The sequence below is a fragment of the Uloborus diversus genome, chromosome 4 (assembly GCF_026930045.1).
Source record: "Uloborus diversus isolate 005 chromosome 4, Udiv.v.3.1, whole genome shotgun sequence".
In the NCBI taxonomy this organism is placed as follows: domain Eukaryota; kingdom Metazoa; phylum Arthropoda; class Arachnida; order Araneae; family Uloboridae; genus Uloborus; species Uloborus diversus.
In genome coordinates, this window is record NC_072734.1 from 103,308,937 (window position 1) to 103,329,435 (window position 20,499).

At 32.8% G+C, this 20,499-nt stretch overlaps 1 protein-coding gene across 1 annotated transcript in view; it reads left to right on the plus strand.

Moving 5' to 3' along the window:
- The first annotated feature begins 10,051 nt into the window (after nucleotides 1-10,051).
- LOC129219640 (cullin-2-like) overlaps nucleotides 10,052-20,499 on the plus strand; it is a 56,621-nt gene continuing 46,173 nt past the window's right edge. The window contains exons 1-5 of the mRNA XM_054853907.1: nucleotides 10,052-10,188; nucleotides 14,939-15,066; nucleotides 16,206-16,314; nucleotides 18,304-18,398; nucleotides 19,541-19,640. Coding sequence (XP_054709882.1) covers nucleotides 14,954-15,066; nucleotides 16,206-16,314; nucleotides 18,304-18,398; nucleotides 19,541-19,640 — 417 coding nt within the window. The 5' untranslated portion in view covers nucleotides 10,052-10,188; nucleotides 14,939-14,953. The remainder of the gene's footprint in view (nucleotides 10,189-14,938; nucleotides 15,067-16,205; nucleotides 16,315-18,303; nucleotides 18,399-19,540; nucleotides 19,641-20,499) is intronic.

Consider the following 20,499-nt stretch of genomic DNA (forward strand, 5'->3'; position numbering starts at 1 on the left):
CTATCCCCCGAGTTAGTAACCACGAGTATTCTCGTGACGTCTGATGTACGTTTGTGTGTGCGTATGTACGTATCTCACATTACTCAAAAACGGTATGCCATAGAAAGTTGAAATTTGGTATGTAGACTCCTGGTGGGGTCTAGTTGTGCATCCCCTTTTGGTTGCACTCGGATGTTCCAAAAGGAATACACCTTTCTAGGGAAAATCAGTTTTAATTTTAAAACAAACTTAAAACAGTTATAATTTGGTTAACGCTTGACGATATGTTGTCAAGTTTCTGGTCCCCAAGTTTTGTCGCCAACTTGACGATATATCGCACACGTTGGCGAATAAATCTGACAAAAAAATTCGAATCTGGTTTTAATTTGGCGCTATTGGTGATATTATCCATTGAATCACATTTAAATTGTCAATATTGGGAAAATTAACCTTTGAAAACTGCTTTTTTGCATCGGCAAACTAGGGGTGAAAACATTTGAAGTGTTTCCTTGCTTAGGCACTCTTTATCATTATATTGCCGCAAAAAGAAGTCATGTGGTGCACATAACAGCTCGTTTTCAATGTAAAAAAAAAAAAAAAAAAAAAAAAAAAAAAAACAGAAATAAGAGAAAAAAAAATTTGAAAGTTATGCATACATTTCCTTTCAAAAATCGTTTTTGCAAAGAAAGGCGCCATCTACTGCCATTACTGCTAAAAAATTCCTGCTAGGGCGGAAATATAGTTCTGTTCTCAAGAAATATTTCTAGCAAAATGAGCAGGATCGGATACAGCGAGCGTTTTTAACTCTCTTGCAGAAGTAAAGAATTGCGTTCCTGTGGAGCATGTCGGGATTGTCAACAAAAATGCAATTTTCTAAAAATATATCGAAGCCTATGTACACAATATACTTTCAAAAATCGTTCTTGTAAAGAAAATCGGGAGACAAAAACCTCTCTATCATGGAGATATAAGACCTATAATTCCATGCTCTCTATATTTAAAATTGTATGCGTAAGATATTTGTGTTTAGTGGCGCCATCTAATGCCATTACTGCTTAAAAAAAAGTTTCTTAGCATTAACCCATTAATGCCTGACATTTTATTTTTTTCAAAGATTTTTTGTTTACAGGTTGCAAATAGTGTTTAATAGACAGGAAAAATAATTAAAAATCTAATGCAAAAAATAAATGTTTTATCAAAAACAGAAAAATCGTCCCTAAAAAGGGACGCTAGGCATCAGAGGGTACATGCTTTTTCAACGACAAATATTTTTTTGCCGACGATTTAATACTTGAAAAAAAAAAAACATTTTATAAGATAAAATAAGAACAGAAATTAACATAAATCGTAAATTGAGTTTAAAGGACAATTAAATATTGGTTTCATTTAGTATGAAAGTCAACAAAGCATTTGTCGTGTAAACCTATACATTGCATTTGCTGCATTTCCTATAGACTTTTTTCCCGCAATAAGCACATCTTAGTTGAGTTTTATTTACAACAACATAATGACTTTCTCCATCATATCTAACTAAATCCGGTACCCTTGAGTTTAGTTTCCCTGGTTTACCAACAGGTCTTCCAGGTTTAAAATTACGATCTACATTATATTTTTTAAAGTACGCCAAACATATTTCTCTTCGGAATTGCAGCAGCTGCAATGGGTTTACATTTGATGAAGGACAGTCTCTATACAACTGCCATGCATTCTACACAGCAGCTTCTAAACCAAAAATGAATAGAGGCCACCACCATTTTTTAGATCGGATGGAACAACGGTAATTGCCAATATTTTGATCCCATGCGATCTGTCCCCCCCCTCCCCCCATGCAACGATTGTACTGGGCAACCATATTTGGTTGATCTATTTCAATTATTTTCTTTTCGCTATTTGACTATCGCTTGGCCTTTACTATAGGGTAAACACCATAAACATTCGACGCAATAGTTACGACGTTGTTGTCATTCCACCTAACCAGCATGACATTATTTTGTTTCGCATCAAACATGTATTCAAAACTTCCTCTCTTTTCTTTTTTGAACAACGAAACTTTTGTTAATGGGCATTTTTCAGTCCGATTCTTCCGTACTGTCCCGGTGACATTGAAACCTTTTTGTGACAAATGATCAATTAGTACAGGAGAAGTAAATAAATTGTCACAGTAGAGGTCAAAGTTGGAATGCTCAGGTAACTCTGAAATTAAATCTACAACAACTGAACCCCCCATCCCCAAATTTTCAATAATAGGCACAATTCCTGCTCCTTGGTAAGGTTCAAATAGACACCAAACCTTGTAACCAAAACGGATGGGTTTGCCACGAATAAATTGTTTGCAGTTGTGACGATTATAGTATAGTACCATACTTTCGTCAATCGAAAGCTGTTGCTGTCTAGGTTGGACGAACAAAAATCTTTCATTCAACATGCTAAATAAGGGTCTAAGTTTTCCGACTTTGTCATTTTTGTTGAGTTTGGTGTTGTCAGCAAAATGTAAATGCTGCATAATTTGCTCAAATCGATTTCTACTCATTGCAGAACTAATTGCTATGTTGTTGACATCAGTTGATGGACTCCAGTAGAGTCTCCGCTGGGGCAAGCATGCATATCCACTTGTTAATAGGATAGCCAAGAATAAACGCAGCTCCTCTCGCGTTACAGAAAAGGATGTATTGTTCTTTTGTCGAGCATAGAGGGTGCTCTGAAAAACAAATTCATCCAGTATTTCATCTGTAAAAAACTCTTCCAATATTGACACTAGTGTCCATTCAACATTCTAAAAGCTTGGTGTTTCCACATTCCATACCTTATTATTTTTTTTATTGATGGATGTATCTTTCTTAACCCAATTTCTTTCCGTATTTTTTTTTTTTTTTTTTCTTTATTTTTCTGCGTTTGCTTGGAAGATGCTGCTCAACATCATCACTGTCACTTGACTGACTACCTCCAACAGCAGAAGATTGTAGCAGAAGATTTCAACTGTTGACCTGATATTCGATTAACATCAACTGAGTCATCCGGCCCACTGTCTTCGTCAGTTATTTCACTAACTTGTGAAGGTGGACAAATGCATATATCAGCCTCCTTGAATTCTTCATCATCAGAGAGCTGTTCCAGAAGTGCTAAGGCTTCTTCAACAGTCAGACTAAACAATGAGAAAATCTCAATGAGTTATTGAAAATTATTAATGTCAAAAAATAACTCAGGTTTCAAAGAAGTTAATTTTTGAAACAGTTAGCTTTTCAAATTTACCTAAGTATTTTTCGAAATTGCAGAAAAAAATATTACTGAAATATCTTTAAAAAAGGTAGTTTTATTATTAATTAGTCTTTTTAATTTTTAAAAATAAAACATATTGCCTATTTTTTAGTCTAAAAACATTTAATAACTTCTTTTGAGGCCAATTATGAATTCTGAGCAAGAAACTAGCAACGATTCAACAATGCAGCTTTTACTGCCTAGTGTCCCTTTTTAGGGACGCTCTTAAATTGCTATAAAATCCATAAAATTTTTAAAATCTACAAAAATGCAAGAAAAGGTAAACTGAAATATTGATCAAAGTAACATATGTATCAAATACAAATTGATTTACTTGTTAAAAATTTTGAAAACTTACTTTTTTGTTCTTGACATTGTGAACAATGAAATTCTTCACGCAAATCGTAACAAAATGGTTACAGAACACACTTTATAACGATTATGTGCTGCCATCTGTTAGTAACGAATTGAAACAATACTAAAGTAATAAATGAACACAATTATTGAGTTGAAATGTTTACTTTTGGGAAATACTTTTGGCATTAATGGGTGAATTTACTTTTGAAGCATCCTACTGAGTTACTTTTAAAAGCAATGTTTTAAAATCTGACAACAATCCTCTCTTGTAAAAAACTTTTATTTACCGGAAAAGGAAACTCAACTTTTAAAGATATCATAATTATTGTTTTATTAACAGATGAATGCATATGGGGATCAGCAGGGCACGCTAACACTCAATCGCTCAAAAAAAAAAAAAAAGGAAGGAAGGAAGGAAGATAAAGAAGGATAAGTGGAAAAAAATGAAAAATGAAGATAAGCAGATTAAAAAGAAAATGATGAGATGCAGTGGCGCTATTTTGGATGTTCCATCCCTATAGTGGTGCAAAACCACTAGGCGGTTAGTTGAATGAACTTTTCAAGACAGTTGCTTGTTAACTCGTTGACTGGAGTATTCCATGTCTTCACATGAGGTAACTTCGTAGATTCAATTCTTCTAAAAATACCCCCACAACGCACAGTGGTTCAAGGGCGGAAAAAATAGCCATTTTTAAGTTTTAAAAAATATTTCATGCCGTAATTACTTAGCCTTTGAGTTGTAGTAACTTACTCCATAAAAGTTTTTTGAAAAAAAAATTCCTTTTTACAAAAATAAGCCGAGATTGTTAAACAATTATGTTTTTACTTTTTTCGGATGTACGCCTTATACTTCAGTTTTAATTCATTCGTTCAATAAGGAGGACTAAAATTTAATAAACATCATTTCTGATTGGTTTTTTACACTTATACATCGTAATTAAAAATTAGAAATTCATCAAAGTTGAAAACTACCGGAAATAAAAAAACATTATTTTCTTTAAAATATAATGAAAAGTATTGTGGCATATACTTTTATCGGCGGCTTCCGGTGGGCTAAAATTTACATATACCAATAGTTTAATCCTTCCTGTAAATAAACAACAACATTTTAGCTGCGACCACCTGCGACTGCAGTCGTGGCAGATGTTTTTGTTTGATCTTCGCTATTTACGAATACCAATATAGTAAGTTAGAAAATAACTCGTAACGGTATGACGGGGGTAAATTGTTTTTTTTTTTTATCAAAGAAAATGGTCATCAAATTTGACATGCTCCAGACTAACGTATATCACAGTTTCACTACTTTGCAGGAGAGCCTAAAAACGTTTGTTTACTGTTTCCGAAAGTTGGGACTTTTGAAACATTCATCAATAAATATAGAGGATTTTTTAAAAACATATTTACGTTGAGGATCATTATTCTACATGCAATGCAGTAGTAACCTGAAAATAACAATTTTCGGACCCGTTTGGCTTTAAAGAAGATACATATGAGATAGAAAATTTTAAAACTCATACAGAATAATAACCATTCTGCTCATAAAACAATGAAATTAGAAAATCATTAAACGTTTGAAATTTCTGATTTCCTTTTCGAAATCATTCTAGTATAAAGCTGTTCTCAGTTTGTCAACATCGCCAGAAAATATTTTTCGAGGGTATCAATTGCAATAAATAAACCTTGCGTGTGGCATGCGACTGATTTAATTCATATTTTTCACTAAAAAGAGATATGAATTTGAACTACAGAGACGCCGATTTCACGTTTCTCAGATTCCTGAATCAAACATAAAAATACATAAAATATGGGAAAACGTCAATTCAAATCCAAAAACATAAAATATGGGAAAACGTAAAATACGAGAAATGTATAAAAAGCAAAAATCAGATAAGAAAACAAAAATAGTAATAAAGGTTGCTACGATGACGCTTATAAAATTTAAAAATGCGATATTTTACGAAAAGAACATTATTGTACACACCAGTTTAGATTATTCTAACACATCAAGTAAAGAATTCGGACGTTTAGGTTGAAAATAGTCAGTAAAAATGATTTATTGAATCCAAAGTAAATGCAGCATCTTCCAGGATTGGAAAACTTTGCAAAGTTTTTTCCTGATCTTTATGATAAAGAAAAGAGTCTTTCACTATTATTATGCTCTTAAATGCAGTATTGAAAGAAGAGACGAGTTGTGTTTCCTCTTCTTGTTCATCTTCATTGGCGGCCGAAAAGTCCATAAGGTCAGCTACGGATGGAGCAGAAGCGTTTCTGTTTTCATGGATTAACTTTCAACAGAGTGGATTATGTTTAAAAACGCACAAAGTAATTTTAAATCTTAATTTTAAAACATTTTTCCTCTTTTTTTTTAACTGCCAAGGAAAAACGTAAAATGCGGGAAATTCATAAATAACAAACTTTCCATTCGGGTTAAATTAATATTATTAGTGTGCGGAAAAACTGGGACCTGATGATAAAAAACGTAAAATGTGGGGAAAACGTAGATTCGAGGGACGTAAAATCGGCGTTTCGCAGTGAATACGATCAGCAAGCATGAAGATAAATATTACCATGCAACAATTTTTACAATTTTCCAAAGCATTTTTTGAGAATATTCAAAGTTATTGAATTTTTTCCGCTTTTTCGTCGTTTTGAACCACTGTGCAACGCTGTTAAAACTGAACCGAGTTGACTTAACAAATTTACTAGTGAACGCTTGGCAATGTCCCGAAGAGTTGAATCAAATAAAAAGTTGATTCAACTCATCGGGATTAGAACCTTGTTGTTGTTGTATTGTGCCAGCAAGGCTAGCAATTCGGGGTGCGCTGCTTCACTTTTCCAACTGTATTGTAATTTGGTGTGAAGTCCGACTTCCACAATACACACATGCCATAGGCACCCGTTATTAGGGTAGGCCACAATTCACAGCATAACAACACATTCACACAAAGGAAGGACAAGGACATGAGAGAGGAAGTACATCTATGCCCGAGCCGGGATTCGAACCCGGGACCACCCCATCGCAGGCAGGGAAAATTCTTTTTCGAATAGTTCAGAAGAAGGTGGGTGGATTTATAGGGGGACAGAGGGGAATTACCCCCCCCCCGTTTTGAGAGGACTTTATATGGTAACAACTCATCTTCCAAAATCTTAAAACAAAAAATCACGACTTTTTTCTTTTTTGAATAGTTCAGTGAAAATAAAGAGAATAGCGAATGTCCTTTTCTGATGGGAGAAAAGAAAAGAAAAAAAAACGAACATCAAATACAAATAGCGCAGCTGTCACTGGGGTGTTAAAAATGTATCTAAATTCACTATTTTGATCTGAAAACCATTTGGGCAAGTGTATGAAAATATAGGCTAAACAAGCTATACATTAAGCTGCAGCACTTATAATTATTGACATTATTTTAACAAATTAGAACCTAAAACAAAGCGAGGAAAACTCTCCCCCCTCCCCCCATCCGCACTAATAGAACGATCTACTCGTTATGATTTGTGTCCACATTTAAAGCATTTTTCTGCATAATATTTATGTTCTTACTAGATTAATTCGCTTTCTGAGAGATTCTAAAAAATAGTTTTTTTTTTCCTTTTTTTTCTTTTTTTTGAAAGAGAGAGAGAGAGAGAGAAATTAAATTCTATCGCTAACTGAATAAATTTCAGTTATCTGTCTGTTTTGATGATTGAATCTTTTTACTTACAGGGAAAGTACAATTTTACTTACTTTATAAATAATGTTCAAAAAGTAAGGTAAGTTATAATCATCTAAGTCTAAGTGAGTCAGTCCTGGTCATTATTGAAATCTAAATAATTGAGTCATCAAAAGTTAAAATTTGCTAAAATTTTATAAAAATCTCTAACAAAGATTGGCAAAATCGTAAAAATCCTTTAATCGTAAAAACTGACGAATTTTTGTAAAAATTACAAAAAAATCAAGCAAAAATCTGCAAGTAAGAGTGAATTACAAACAGGGCTGAATTTGCCTATAAGATAAACAAGCTATTGCTTATAGGGCGCATGCTTTGAAGTGGGTCCCTAACTCCCAAAAAAAAAAATTGCGTGATTCGTTCCTTAAAAAATGGAAATTGGTTAAAAAAAACTAATTTCACTTTCAAGTGCTTGAAAACTTTGAATATTTGGAAACATGTGGCTACAAACTTTAAATTTAAAAATTTTCTAACAAATGTTAGAGGGAGAGGAATGCCAAAATTTGCCAAATTCAGCTCCTTGCCACATCCTGCATTAAAAATGTAAAAATCATGGTTCTCACGTGTGCAACATATTATTCGAAATAAATTTTTGTGACTCACATGTTTCATATCTTGCTATATATTCAATCCCGAATGCAGAATTTTGGAAATTGTTTTGTATTGATTGCTTTTATCTTACTTCTACTGCATATTGTTAATTTGTTTTGGCCGAAAAAGAAAAATATACACTATCTCTATTCCTTTTCGTTTTCTGAACTACTTATAATTAAAAAAAAGGTTGTTGTAATGAGAAATCTATAGTTTATTTTTTTCTTTCAAACTTAAAATGGCTGTTTCTTACAAAGTTTGAACAATACTGTACAACTGTATAATCTAGTTATCAATTTCTATGCCTGTCCCATTAACCTTTATAAGGCTTCAAAATGCAGAATTTTATATCCATTTTACAAAATTTCCTCCGGGGGGAGAAACCCCAGGAACCCCTAAAATTGGAGATATTCTATTTCCCACTTAAAAGGGAGCCGCCTTGTGTCACTCTCTTAAGGACAGCATGAAAACACACATTTATGAAAGCAACACACAAAAAAGTAAAGCATGGACAAGCATCACAGAAAACAGACAAAAACATGGAAGTGGGGGCTATAAAAATGTTGCTCAAAAAAAAAAAAAAAAAAAATCTCCCCCCCCCCCCCCCCCAGGAACTCAGTCCAAAATCCGCCTATGGTGCAATTATAATAAAAGTTATGTGTCTTCAAAAGCTACTCCGTTTACCAAAATTCGATTTTTTGTAATGACCCCCAATCAAAGAATATTTGTATTAAAAATTTAAAAATTTGGGGTTTTACTTTTATTACCAAATACTATCTCTGTATAAAATTTTAGAAAAATCGGGGGGGGGGGGGAAGAGTAGAAAAGTAGGAGAAAGTAGGGGTCAGCTTAAAATCTTACTTTTCTTGATCGATTTGATATGGAATGACCCATAGATGGCCTCAAAATACTACCCGTAACACTAATTTTTCGAAACATTAATTTCCATGGGAAAGCCCAAAACCTCTCCTCTCATCCCTATCATCACCAAAGATTATTGTACTTTGGAACTTTTGGTTCGAATCCCATTTTTCCCCTCAGATCAGCAACAGATGGAATACAGTAGTGTTTTTGAGAGCGTTAGCTCTAGAAAATTTTCCGGGGGCAGCCACCTTTCCTTAAGTTTTCGAAAATGGTATTAAATCCTACAAAATATTTGAAATCTCAGTTCTAAAAACTCTGTTGACCATTTTTGATGAAGTTAGGGGGGAAAAGGAATACGGATAAGGATTTCCCCAACATTTTTCAAATTTGAACTTTAGCAAATGATGCTTCTTCAAGCCGCCTTTCAGGGATGTCAAAGAGACAAACAAAGACGAGGGCTGAAAAATTCCCCGTGAAATTTTGGAAATTAAAATCCTATTATAGCAATAGATGATAACTTTAGGGGGAAGGGGGAGGTTTAGAGCTCTGTTAAAGACATTTTTCGAAGTTTAAAGTCCAAAAAATACAATTTTTTGGCCTCCTTTGATGAAAGGGAAAGTTGGAGTTCGGTGATCTCCTTCCGAAATTTTTAGAAATTGAAACTCTTAAAATGCAATTTAACATTATCTTTGCTGACTTCATACGAGGCTTTAGGGAATTTCTCTCGGAATTTGATCTTTATTTATGTGCAAAGTTATATGTAGGGCATCAGTCACAAAAGGTTAGGGCATTGCTCCCTCATACCACCCCCGAAGCTCGAAATGGGACGATTGGATGCCATTGATTGGATGCCGTCAATTGGGCGTCGAGCATTTTGGGCGCCAGGAACATTCTGCACCGAGCACTTTGGGCGCCGAGCATTTTGGGCGCTAAGCACAGCAATCATTTTGGGCGCCGAGCACTTTGTGCGCTGGGAACATTGGGCGCAATGTTCCCGGCGCCCAATCTTCCTAGCCGCCCCAAGCTATGGCCCTGGATCCATGCAGTGGACATACTACACTGCTTGTTTCTGTAAATATAAAACCAACAATTGAAGTCCACCAAACTTCCCCTCATATTTTAAGCAGTTAAATTGTACAGAATAATTTCATGTAGGGACACTAAAATTGACCGGTGCTACAATGTTAAACAGCTCTCTAGCGGTGAGTATGAAAACTATGCTTCAAATTTGTAAACATTTTTGTTCCATAGTCCCTCTACGAAATTTATAATTCTGTCTTGTCTTCGCTCTTCAATGTTGTGTTGTGATGTGATGTTTTGAAGTTTGTTGGGTATTTAATTTGAATTTATGTAAAATTCAGTTAATTAAAAAACTGTAATTTCCTGAAATGTTTCATTGACTGTTTTTCATTGGTTCTTTGGTGCCTCTTTTTTAGTAAGTAATTCGTGAACAGTAAAAATGTTCAAATCGTGTTGTTTATTCATGATCGTGTTAAAATATGAGATATATCCAAAATAACCATTGCATGTTAAGTTGTGTTTTCGTTTACGGTAGTGGCGTGTAAATAATTGATTGCATATTTGTTTTGGATGCATAATTTATTTCATTGTGTTATAGTTGGAAGTAGCGAAATGTAAATAATTTTATACATATTTGTCTGGTGGCATAATTTATTTCAATGTGTCTCATATTTTATAACACTGATAAGTATACGTTTCTGATATAAAGGTTTGCAAAGATGTATCGTTTATCAACAGGAATTCAAGAATCATTTTCTCTGCCATCTTAAGAATTATTTTAACAAAAAATATGGTTAGGCAATTTTCAATATGAAGGTAATTTGAGACTGTTATATTTTGTCATTTTATATAGATTTACTTTAGCTTGAAATACATACTGTATCATCTGCCTACTGTTGTAAAATACACATTCAAGATAAAAAAATATTCTGTGTTTACTGAGAGAATTTTATACATGGTCAAATGTCACCCAGTGTGTTGATCATCACCCCATTCACTTTCTGAAGCAATTTTAGGCGTTTTATCAACGTATTTTTAAAAATTGTAACATTTAAAATTGAAATTTATATTCCTAAGTGTGTAAAAAATTAATTTTCATTGTAAATTAAGAAGAAAAACACAGGCAAACTCTCTTACAATGAGTGAGCGTAAAAGAACTGTGATATTTGCTTGCTATAACCAAGTTCTTGTAATGCACAAGTTGTGAAAAAATCCTTCAAATTCATACATACTTTATTTGTTTTTTAACTTCTAGTACCATACGAAAGAAGTTAATTAATTTGCTATGACCTGTCTTATTGTGTCTCACGACCCATGAAAGCATCGTCATCAACCCTGACTTCAAAAAGTATTTGAAGTTTTTCTACCTATCAAAAACTTTTGAATCTGTTGAGGATAGTTTAACTGCATATTTATTGTTATCATTGCTGTTTTCATAATTTTTTTCATCTGCATTTCATTGAACTTGAGCTACAATATCCTCAGGAAGTATGTCAGAAGAAACTTTTAGGCTTTTACTGGATGTCTTTACATCTAGAAGCTCACACATTTGAATTGCAAAAAAAAAAGGGGTTCCTGCAAATCCCGAAACATATACAAATACATAAGTGAAGACCAGCAGCAGGCTCTGGGCCCAGCTAGACTGGTCCTAGTCAATTTACAATCTCCAGTGAAGATCAATGGCCCTCTTAAAACTATCTACTCCCTTGCTCATTACCACCTCTTCTGGTAAGCTGTTCCAAGGTTCTACTACCCTGCTAAAATAATAACTTTTCCTAATATCCATGTTAGCTTGAGATTTAAATAGCTTAAAACAATGACCCCTTGGCTGTTTTCAGTGCTAAACTTCAGACCCGTAACATCTTTCATTTTTATAAATTTAAACAATTGAATCATGTCCCCTCGGTCTCTTCTTTGCTCAAGACTGTACATTTTAACCTTCTAAGCCTTGAATCATAGTCTAAATGAGAAAGTTCATTTATTAGCCTTGTAGCCCGCCTTTGAACCCTTTCCAATACATTAATATATGTCTTTTAAGATAAGGAGACCAAAACTGGGCAGCATATTCCAAATGAGGTCTTACCAAACTTCTATATAAGGACAGAAGAACTTCTTTAGATTTGTTTGAAATAGATCTATTGATAAACATGCTAAATAAACATTGAATATTTCCTGTTATTATCTCAGAAGTGCTTTCATTTTCTATCTCAGCAATAAATAAATCATCAGTTTGATTTTCGACCATGAGTTTCATTCAATATTTGTTATTGTCCCAGATTTTTTGAAAATATTCAATTCATTAACGTTTTAATAGAACTTGGTGAAGTGGACCGAAGTGCCCTGAACCGGGGTGTGTTGGTAAATATTTAATGTTCTTTCCTGGCTTTTTAGGAGGGTCCTGCTCCCCACCACTTTTCAGTTGAATTTCAATGCGCTCTTCTTGCCCCTTAAAGTTTTAACAAATCTTCATCACCGATCCACAAGAATCTGATTAGAATATAGATGTGAATGTTTTTAGCAGGGCTGCGAAAAGGCTCGCCTTTTCTAAAAAAGTGCCAAGCTGCCTGGCTTTTGTTAAGGCTTATCTTTTTTGGCCTTAAAAAAAAGCTTTTAAAAATTATGCCCTGTACTTGATATTAATGCGTTCTATACATTTTAATAAGGTAGCCAATGTCACTTTAAGTAATAAAACAATAACTTTTCTGAAAGTAAAATGATAGAATGAATGTATATGATGTATATAATACATGTATACAAAAACTGCAAATCATTTCAAATATCTGACAAAATTCTGATGCTTTTGTTGGATAGCCTTCACCTAAGCTGATTTTTTTAGCATTGAAAATGACTTCCTTGTGTGAGAAAATTGCCGTTTTTCATGCTTTTTTACTTTCTTCTATATCTAATACATAGAAGAAAGTATTGGATTCGTGCAAATTTTCGAATTTCGAATTTTGACGGATTCGAACGTTTTGAGGTGTGCTGAGTCCATTTCGACTATTTTTGGAAAATGTCTGTCTGTCTGTGTGTATGTATGTGTGTGTATGTATGTGTGTGTGTATGTGTGTGTGTGTGTCACGTCTGTGTGTGACCAGTTTTTTGTGGCCGCTCTACAGCAAAAACTACCACATGAAATCGAACGAAATTTGGTACACATATGTGCCCCATGTGAACTTGTTCCCATTGGTTTTTGGCGCGAATTCCTCCAAGGGGGGTGGAGCAATGGGACGTTTTTTGAGTTACGCATGCTTGCTATTCCTCAGGAAGTAACTGGCGGAATCAGACAAAATTTGGTCCATATGTTGCCATTAACAGGAACAGGTGCTGATTCAATTTTGGTGTCAATAACTCAAACGGGGGTTGAGGTATAGAACGTTTTTTGTCGTCAGTTGTGACTGCTGTATCTCAAGAAATAATGAACAGAATGAAAGAAAAATTTATCGGCAAGTAGTCCTTAGTGGGTATAAGAGCTGATTTTATTTTGGTGTCAACAGCTAAAAAGGGGGTAGCGCAATCGCCCGTTCTTTTTTTCCATTGTGAGTGCCCTATCTCAAGAAGTAATGCTACGTTCTGGTTGAAATTTGGAACATATGTGAATCCATATGTAAACAGGCTTTGGTTCAATTTGGACGCCAATCGCTCCAAGAGGTGTTGATTTTTTTTTTTTTTTTTTTTGAATAAAAATAGCTTTATTAATGCAACAATAAGAAAGATAAATTGTAATAGATTGCCGTCTGCGTATTTCTCGTGATTTTAATTGAATGGAAATGATCGGAAATATTATCTCAATGATTTAAAATTTTTAACTGTTGCCATCTTATGTTTGTTAACAAATAAAATATTTGTAATTAATTCAAGCAAGGCTTTTAAAATAACTTTCAATTTTCGCTCTTTGCTTTGCTTTTGCAATAATTCAGACATTGGGATGGTAGTCAAGTTTTTGCATGTGTTATTTTGTTTTTGTTGGGAATATTGCTTCCTCGTCGAGCATAGGGAGGGATCAGAAAAAATAAATAAAAATATAGAAGAAAGTTTCGTGATGGCCACAACATACTAGTTTATTGTTATTTTTTATCAATCTATTTGTAAAACAAAAAAAAAACTCACTTTAAAATAGGAATCCAAATTATTGCTCTTACCATTTTTAAAAATAAAGTTACAAACTGATGAAAGTTACTCATCACTGACAAAATAACAATAAAGAAAAATTCTGAAATAAAATTTGTTTGCTACAACTGCACCATATGCATACATTATAAGATTTGTATGATTACAAGTGTCAATTATTGGTCATAAATTAAAATAAAGAAGTGTTAATAACATTAAAATTATCAAGCCTTTTCAAATGTGCCCCATGGTCCACAGGGCTGCCAAGAACTCAACCCGAGTTCTTGGCAACTCGGCCAAGTTCTTAACTTCTTCCCGGCCAAAATAGTGCGGGGCTCGGGGGGCGGGCCCCCTCCAACCACTAAAAAAAATCCTGTTGACTGCCCTCACCATTTCAGTAATTTCAAATGCGCATTCTGTACCGTGATATCTGATTCATAGTAATCTTAGGCGTTATACCTTGAGTCAGTGTACACTGGAGAAACAAAATTGTGTTTGGTAATTTTTCTTCGTAAAAAATATTAAAAAAGCGATTTAAATTTAAAAAAAAGCTAACCACTCTTATGTTAAACAAACATCTCGACCTCGACACTTTCAAAATTCTTGAAGTCATTCAATTTTTTTTTCAAACGTATGTTATATAACAAGACAGAGGGTCTACATATTTGTTTGAAGGAGGGGGGAGCACTGTCATTACTAGTATTGCACAATCAAATTTAGAGAATTGCGTAGAGCAGGGATAGAGTCATGAACTCGAAACTTGGAACATTCATGACATTCTTAATAAGTGTTTGCTGAATTTTGTTTCAGCTACAGGTCTGTTTTGAGACTTGTATTTGGGGATCAGCGTTATAGATCTCTAGTTGAAGTGCTTGGTTCAATTGAGCCCTCCTTTCTTTCATTTTATTTTACACAGAAAGTTGGAACAATATTGTTACTTTTTGTTCTTTCAACAAAAATGTATGGTCTCGTCCTCCCCCCTCCCCCACCCTCATTTAAATTTTTGAAATTTTACCCTTGTCTCCATTTTTATAAATTATATTTTCTCTTTGTTACAGGCCTAAGTGTTTCAAATGTCTCTGAAGCCAAAAGAAGTTGATTTTAAAGCTACTTGGGCTCTGCTTTCTGAAACTATAGAAGGAGTCATTACTCTTGGACACGTAGATCGCCATGTTTGGAATGATCGTTTTACATATCCTTTAGTAATAATTTAAGTTTGTTTATGGGCAATTCTCTCCAAATAGGCCTAATAACAGCTAAGATTTTTTTTTAAATCAACTTTGATTTATCATATGATTTATTTTTTTATGAGTTAATCTCAGTTGTCTGTTTTTTAAAAAAAATATTGACTATGATCAATCACTTTTATTTATTTATTTATTTTTTTTTTTTTTTTGCATGATTTTTTTTTTTTTTTTTTTTTTTTTGCATAAGTGAGGAAGTGACTAACATAACCTTTACTTAAGTACAAATGGCTGCAAGTGTGCTCAAATGCAAATTGGAAACACCTTAATTAGGAAAAAAAATTAGAAGACTTATTTCTTGAATAGACAACTTCTTTTTTTTTTTTAGTTTAATCCCTTTTCTTCTTCTAAGTAATTCATACAATATTTTGAATTTAAACTATTACTTTCATATTGCTGGAATGTTTTTGCTCTTTAAAGTATTTAGCTTTTTTTAAGTGTATATTATGCTTCCCCCCCCCCCCCCCCTTACGTATCAATGTCAAAGTATATTATGATCAAAACACAGAATATCTATTTTTAAAATTTTACGAACAATTAAAGAATTTTTTTTTATAACACATGCAATTGACAGTTAATGCAAGACCACATACTTTTAATTTAATTTTATATATTTTGTTTGTTTGACTGATTAATAACATAGTCAACTCTTTTCTTTTTAATTTTGACAATTTAAATGAATGCTATTGCAATTTTAAAATGTGTAGTCAGTCATATAGAAGTGAATATTTTTGCCATGTGCATGTTGAAAATTATATTTGAATGCTTTGTCTTGCAAAGCAAAATTTAAAAATATAAAAGAATGATGAAAAAACATTGATTTGAAACATTGAGAAATTTGAAAAAGTGAGGTTTTATTTTCTTCTCCATTTTAATTTAAACTATTTAATAATCTTACATTAAAAGTAGATATGCAGCATTCCTCATTGTATTATCAAAAAGGGGAAAGGCTAATATCTTATTCTCTGAATTTCTAATGTATTTATATTTACACCTAGCATAATGAAGCCTGATAGTGAACCATTGGTTCTGTAATTATCGAGTAATGTTTAAAATTCTATGCTTGAATTATTTCTTAATATTTTACTGAAGTATATGCTCTCTGTGTTGCTTTGCCTGAACCCTTGGGAGATGAACTATATCAAGAAACCAAAGATTTCTTAGAGCGTCATGTGAATAAATTACATGAGGTAATTGTATTTCCTTAGCAAAGTTGTGAAAAGTATGAGCTCGTAACAAAATTAAATATAGAAATAACAGTTCAAGTTCAACGTTTTTTTTTTTTTTTCATATTGACATGGCCAAATAACTGTATTTTTCAATGTGTATGTACGAAATATGTTGATCAGGGTTCGTACGCTCCTTCAAAACTCCTCCAATACTCCTTCAATTAGGAAAATTTTTTGAAGGGCCCTTCAAACTCCTTCATTTTTCTTTTAACTCCTTCAAAACTCCTTCTTTTTTAGTTCAAAACTACTTAATCTTCCTCCTCTGTGAAAGTAATTTAAAATACTTCTATCAATAACTTAATTTTGTCACAAGGGCGATGTTATGCGGGAGATTTTAATGTAATAGTAATTTTGAATATTTATTTTTTCATAAAGATGTAATTTACAAATTGATTATGAAAGTCATAAAAGTTGAGGGTAAAAATATTATGTGGCTAAGACATTTCATAAGTGAAGTAAATCTAGTTTTATGATTATTACTTTTCCTTTCACCACTCTCAGCAGCAAAAGTCAGTTTATCTAATTATTATTTTAGTATTTAAAAATACATAAAAGTAGATGTAGTTGTGCTAAAAGAACAATTGTTTGGTAAGAACAATTGTTTGTAAATTGCAGTTTTGACAATGTAAAAAGGGTCATCCACAAGTGATATCATGCCTTGAGAGGAAGAGGGGTTTATAAAATTGTGACAAGGGGAAGTGAGAAGGTGATAAAAAGTGACATCATGCAGTTATTATGACAATATATTTATGAAAAATTTGGCATGTGACAAGGGGAGGAGTAAGGTGAAATGTGACACTTTGTGACAAAGGAGGAAGTCGATCGAATATGTTGAAAAAAATGTGCCATCATTTAAGAACAGCCCAAAGGTACTCCTTCAAAATCTCATTTTATTCCTTCAAAACTCCTTCATTTTATTTCTGGAGTCGAGTACGAACCCTGTTGATAAACCAAATAAATTCTTATATTATTGTATATTTTTTAGAGGAAAAGTAGCTTTTTTGTAATTCGGAGCCTCACTAATGTTAAAACATTTTGAAAACAGGTGAAATAATTGGTTTTAGTTGTTGTATTTCTGTCAAACTATCTTTTTGTGCTGAAAAACTAAACAGAAAATAATAAATAAAATCAGGCGGGACACACTTAGTAAGAAACAAAATAAAAAATATTGACGACCTTTAAATTTTTAAAAGAAAGAAAAAATCTTTGCTAATTTTGATGCATAATTTGGCTGTTTGTCCATTATTTTCAATTTTTCAACGTTACTGTAGTCCCAGTTGCGTTGGACGATTGAAGTTTTTACTGTGCATGTGCATTGTGTGAATTGAATTGAACAAATAAAAATTGTTCTACAGATTCACTGCAGTAATAGAGTCAGTTAGAGGTAGAGATAGTATTATTTTTATCTTTATTGTTATTTTTCTTTTCCTAGAAATTGAAACCAAATAGATAAGCTCATGAAAATTGTTATCTTGAAAAAAACACACTAATTGCATAAGCTATTTAAATTATAAAAATCATTTAAATAAATTATACTTAAATGCTGAACTTCCAAATGGGGATTGCATCATGGACTAAATCACTAGTACCAGTCATGCCAGATTAAAGCAGCCAAGGTTTTTATTCTGCCTTGCACCTCTAAGGAGATGGGATATATGTCAGTATTTTGCCACAAGGTCTAGTTAAGCTCTAAGTAGTGTTAACTATGCTTAAAATTATCACCTCTCGTCTGTGAAAGACTTAATCCAAACAGAAATGTTTTTTTACCTATTCTTCAGTTTTATTTTAGAAGCATTTTTGAAGTGAAAATTTATTGGCATTTGTATTGCAAAAAGACGATTCATACATTACATACAAAGATGTTCCGACAACCTTTATTCATATAAAGTTCTTTTATTTATAATTTCTACATCTCTGGTATGTAAAAAGTGGTGTTTTATATGTTTTCAGCTTGTCCTTTCTTCCCAAGAAGGTTTATTAGTAGCTTATCATAAATATTGGATGCAGTACAGTAAAGGCATAAATTATTTAAATAAACTATACATGTAAGTTTGACTTTTCAATCATATTTTTGCTGTTTACTATCTTATCTGTTTAAAAAAATACACTCACACATATTTTTGGAAAATGTCTGTCTCTGTGTGTGTTTGTCTGTATGTGTGTGATCAGTTTTTTGTGGCCGTTCTACAGCAAAAACTACTGCCTGAAATCGAACGAAATATGGTACACATATGTGATCCTATGTGAACTTGTGCCCATTGTTTTTTTCGCGAATTCCTCCAAGGGGAGTGGAGCAATGGAACGTTTCTTGAGTTATTCGTGCCTGCTATTTCCCAAGAAGTACCTGGCGGAATCAAACAAAATTTGGTTCATATATTGCCCTTAGCATGTACAGGTGCTGATTCAATTTTGGTGTAAATAGCTGAAAGAGGGGGCTGAGCAATCGAATGTTTTTTGTTGTTACTTGTGACTGCTATATCTCAAGAAATAATGAACGGAATCAAACAAAAATTTATCAACAAGTAGCCCTTAAAGGGTGCAAGAGCTGATTCTATTTTGATGTTAATAGCTGAAAAAAGGGTGGTGCAATCGAACATTCTTTCTTTTTCATTAGTGTTATATCAAGAAGTAATGCCATGTTCTGGATGAAATTTGGAATGTATGTGATCCTATATGTAAACAGGCGGTGGTTCAATTTTGGCGCCAATTGCTCCAAAAGGGGCTGCTCTTTTTTTTTTGTGCAAATAAAAATAGCTTTATTAATGCAACAATAAGAAAGATAAATCGTAGTAGACTGTTGTCTGCATGTATCGCGTGATTTTACATTTTGGGAAATCATCCGTAATATTATCTCAATGATTCAAAATGTTTAACTGTTGCCATCTCATGTTTCTTAACAAATAAAAATTTGTAATTAATTCAAGCAAGGCTTTGAAAATAACTTTTTTTTCGCTCTTTGCTTTGCTTTTGCTACAATTCAAAAGTTGGGATGGTCGTCAAGTTTTTGTGTGTAATTTTATTTCTGCTGGGAATATTACTTTCTCATCAAGCATGGGGAGGGATCAGAATTCATAAGAAAGATATGGAAGAAAGTTTTGTGATGGCCACAACATACTAGTTTAAATTGTATCGTAGTATTCTTATTTGTGTTCAATTATTCTGTTTAATGCTCATTTAACTTTACTAGGTATTTAAATACTCAACATATCAAAAAAAATAAGTTTAATGAAGCCGATTTGCAGTATGGACGTGCTGAATTGTCCGACCAAATGCTTGAAATTGGAGAAGTAAGGACTTTTTGAACTTATGTAGTTCTTTTACCATGAAAAACTGTTCTTGAAATTAATTCTCTGTCATACAAAATGATTATATAATAATTAGAAAAACATGGTAATAAAAAATTAAATTTGTAGCCTTAAAAAGAAATATCTAGAAAAAATTCAAACTTTTAGGCGTGAAACTAAAGAAATTAAACTTTTTATTCAATAATACAAAGTTAAATTTAAAATGTAATTCCAATCCAACAAAATATTGTTTAAAAAATAATTTAGGCAAAACTATTGCAGTGCTAAGACAAGATTCTATTGTTAGCGGGATATGATATGAATATAAAAAGAAATGATGAGTTAGCAAAAAAGTACCTTATATACTCAGTTTAAATCGAGAAATTTAACACAAAATATGAGATTGAAAAATGACGAAAAAATTAACATTTCCCGATTTTAGTCCAACTGTTTCATATAGATGCTAAAGAAGTAAATACTAACACATTCTGCTATAGTTTTACATGGTCTGACTGGGAAACAAAGACTAATTATTTACTGTAAATGGTGGACTACACAAGAAGTGCAGGAATTGCGGTACTCGCAAGTTTTCCCGATACTTGTGAATTAATGCACATTTTAAAATGTAATATAACATGGCTGCAGCAGAAAATTTAATTGGTATTTATTCAGACTAAAAGTAACAAGTAACAAAAACCGTAACTGGAAAATTGAACCCCTGAACAAAATTGCGATCGCAGAACTGAGCCCTTTTTATGCAAAAGAATAAAAATCTGATGTTTTGTAATATAAGAATGTTCATATCATTTCATTTACCTACTTTTTATAACATTTTTATTCAAAAATAGCATCAAAACATGCC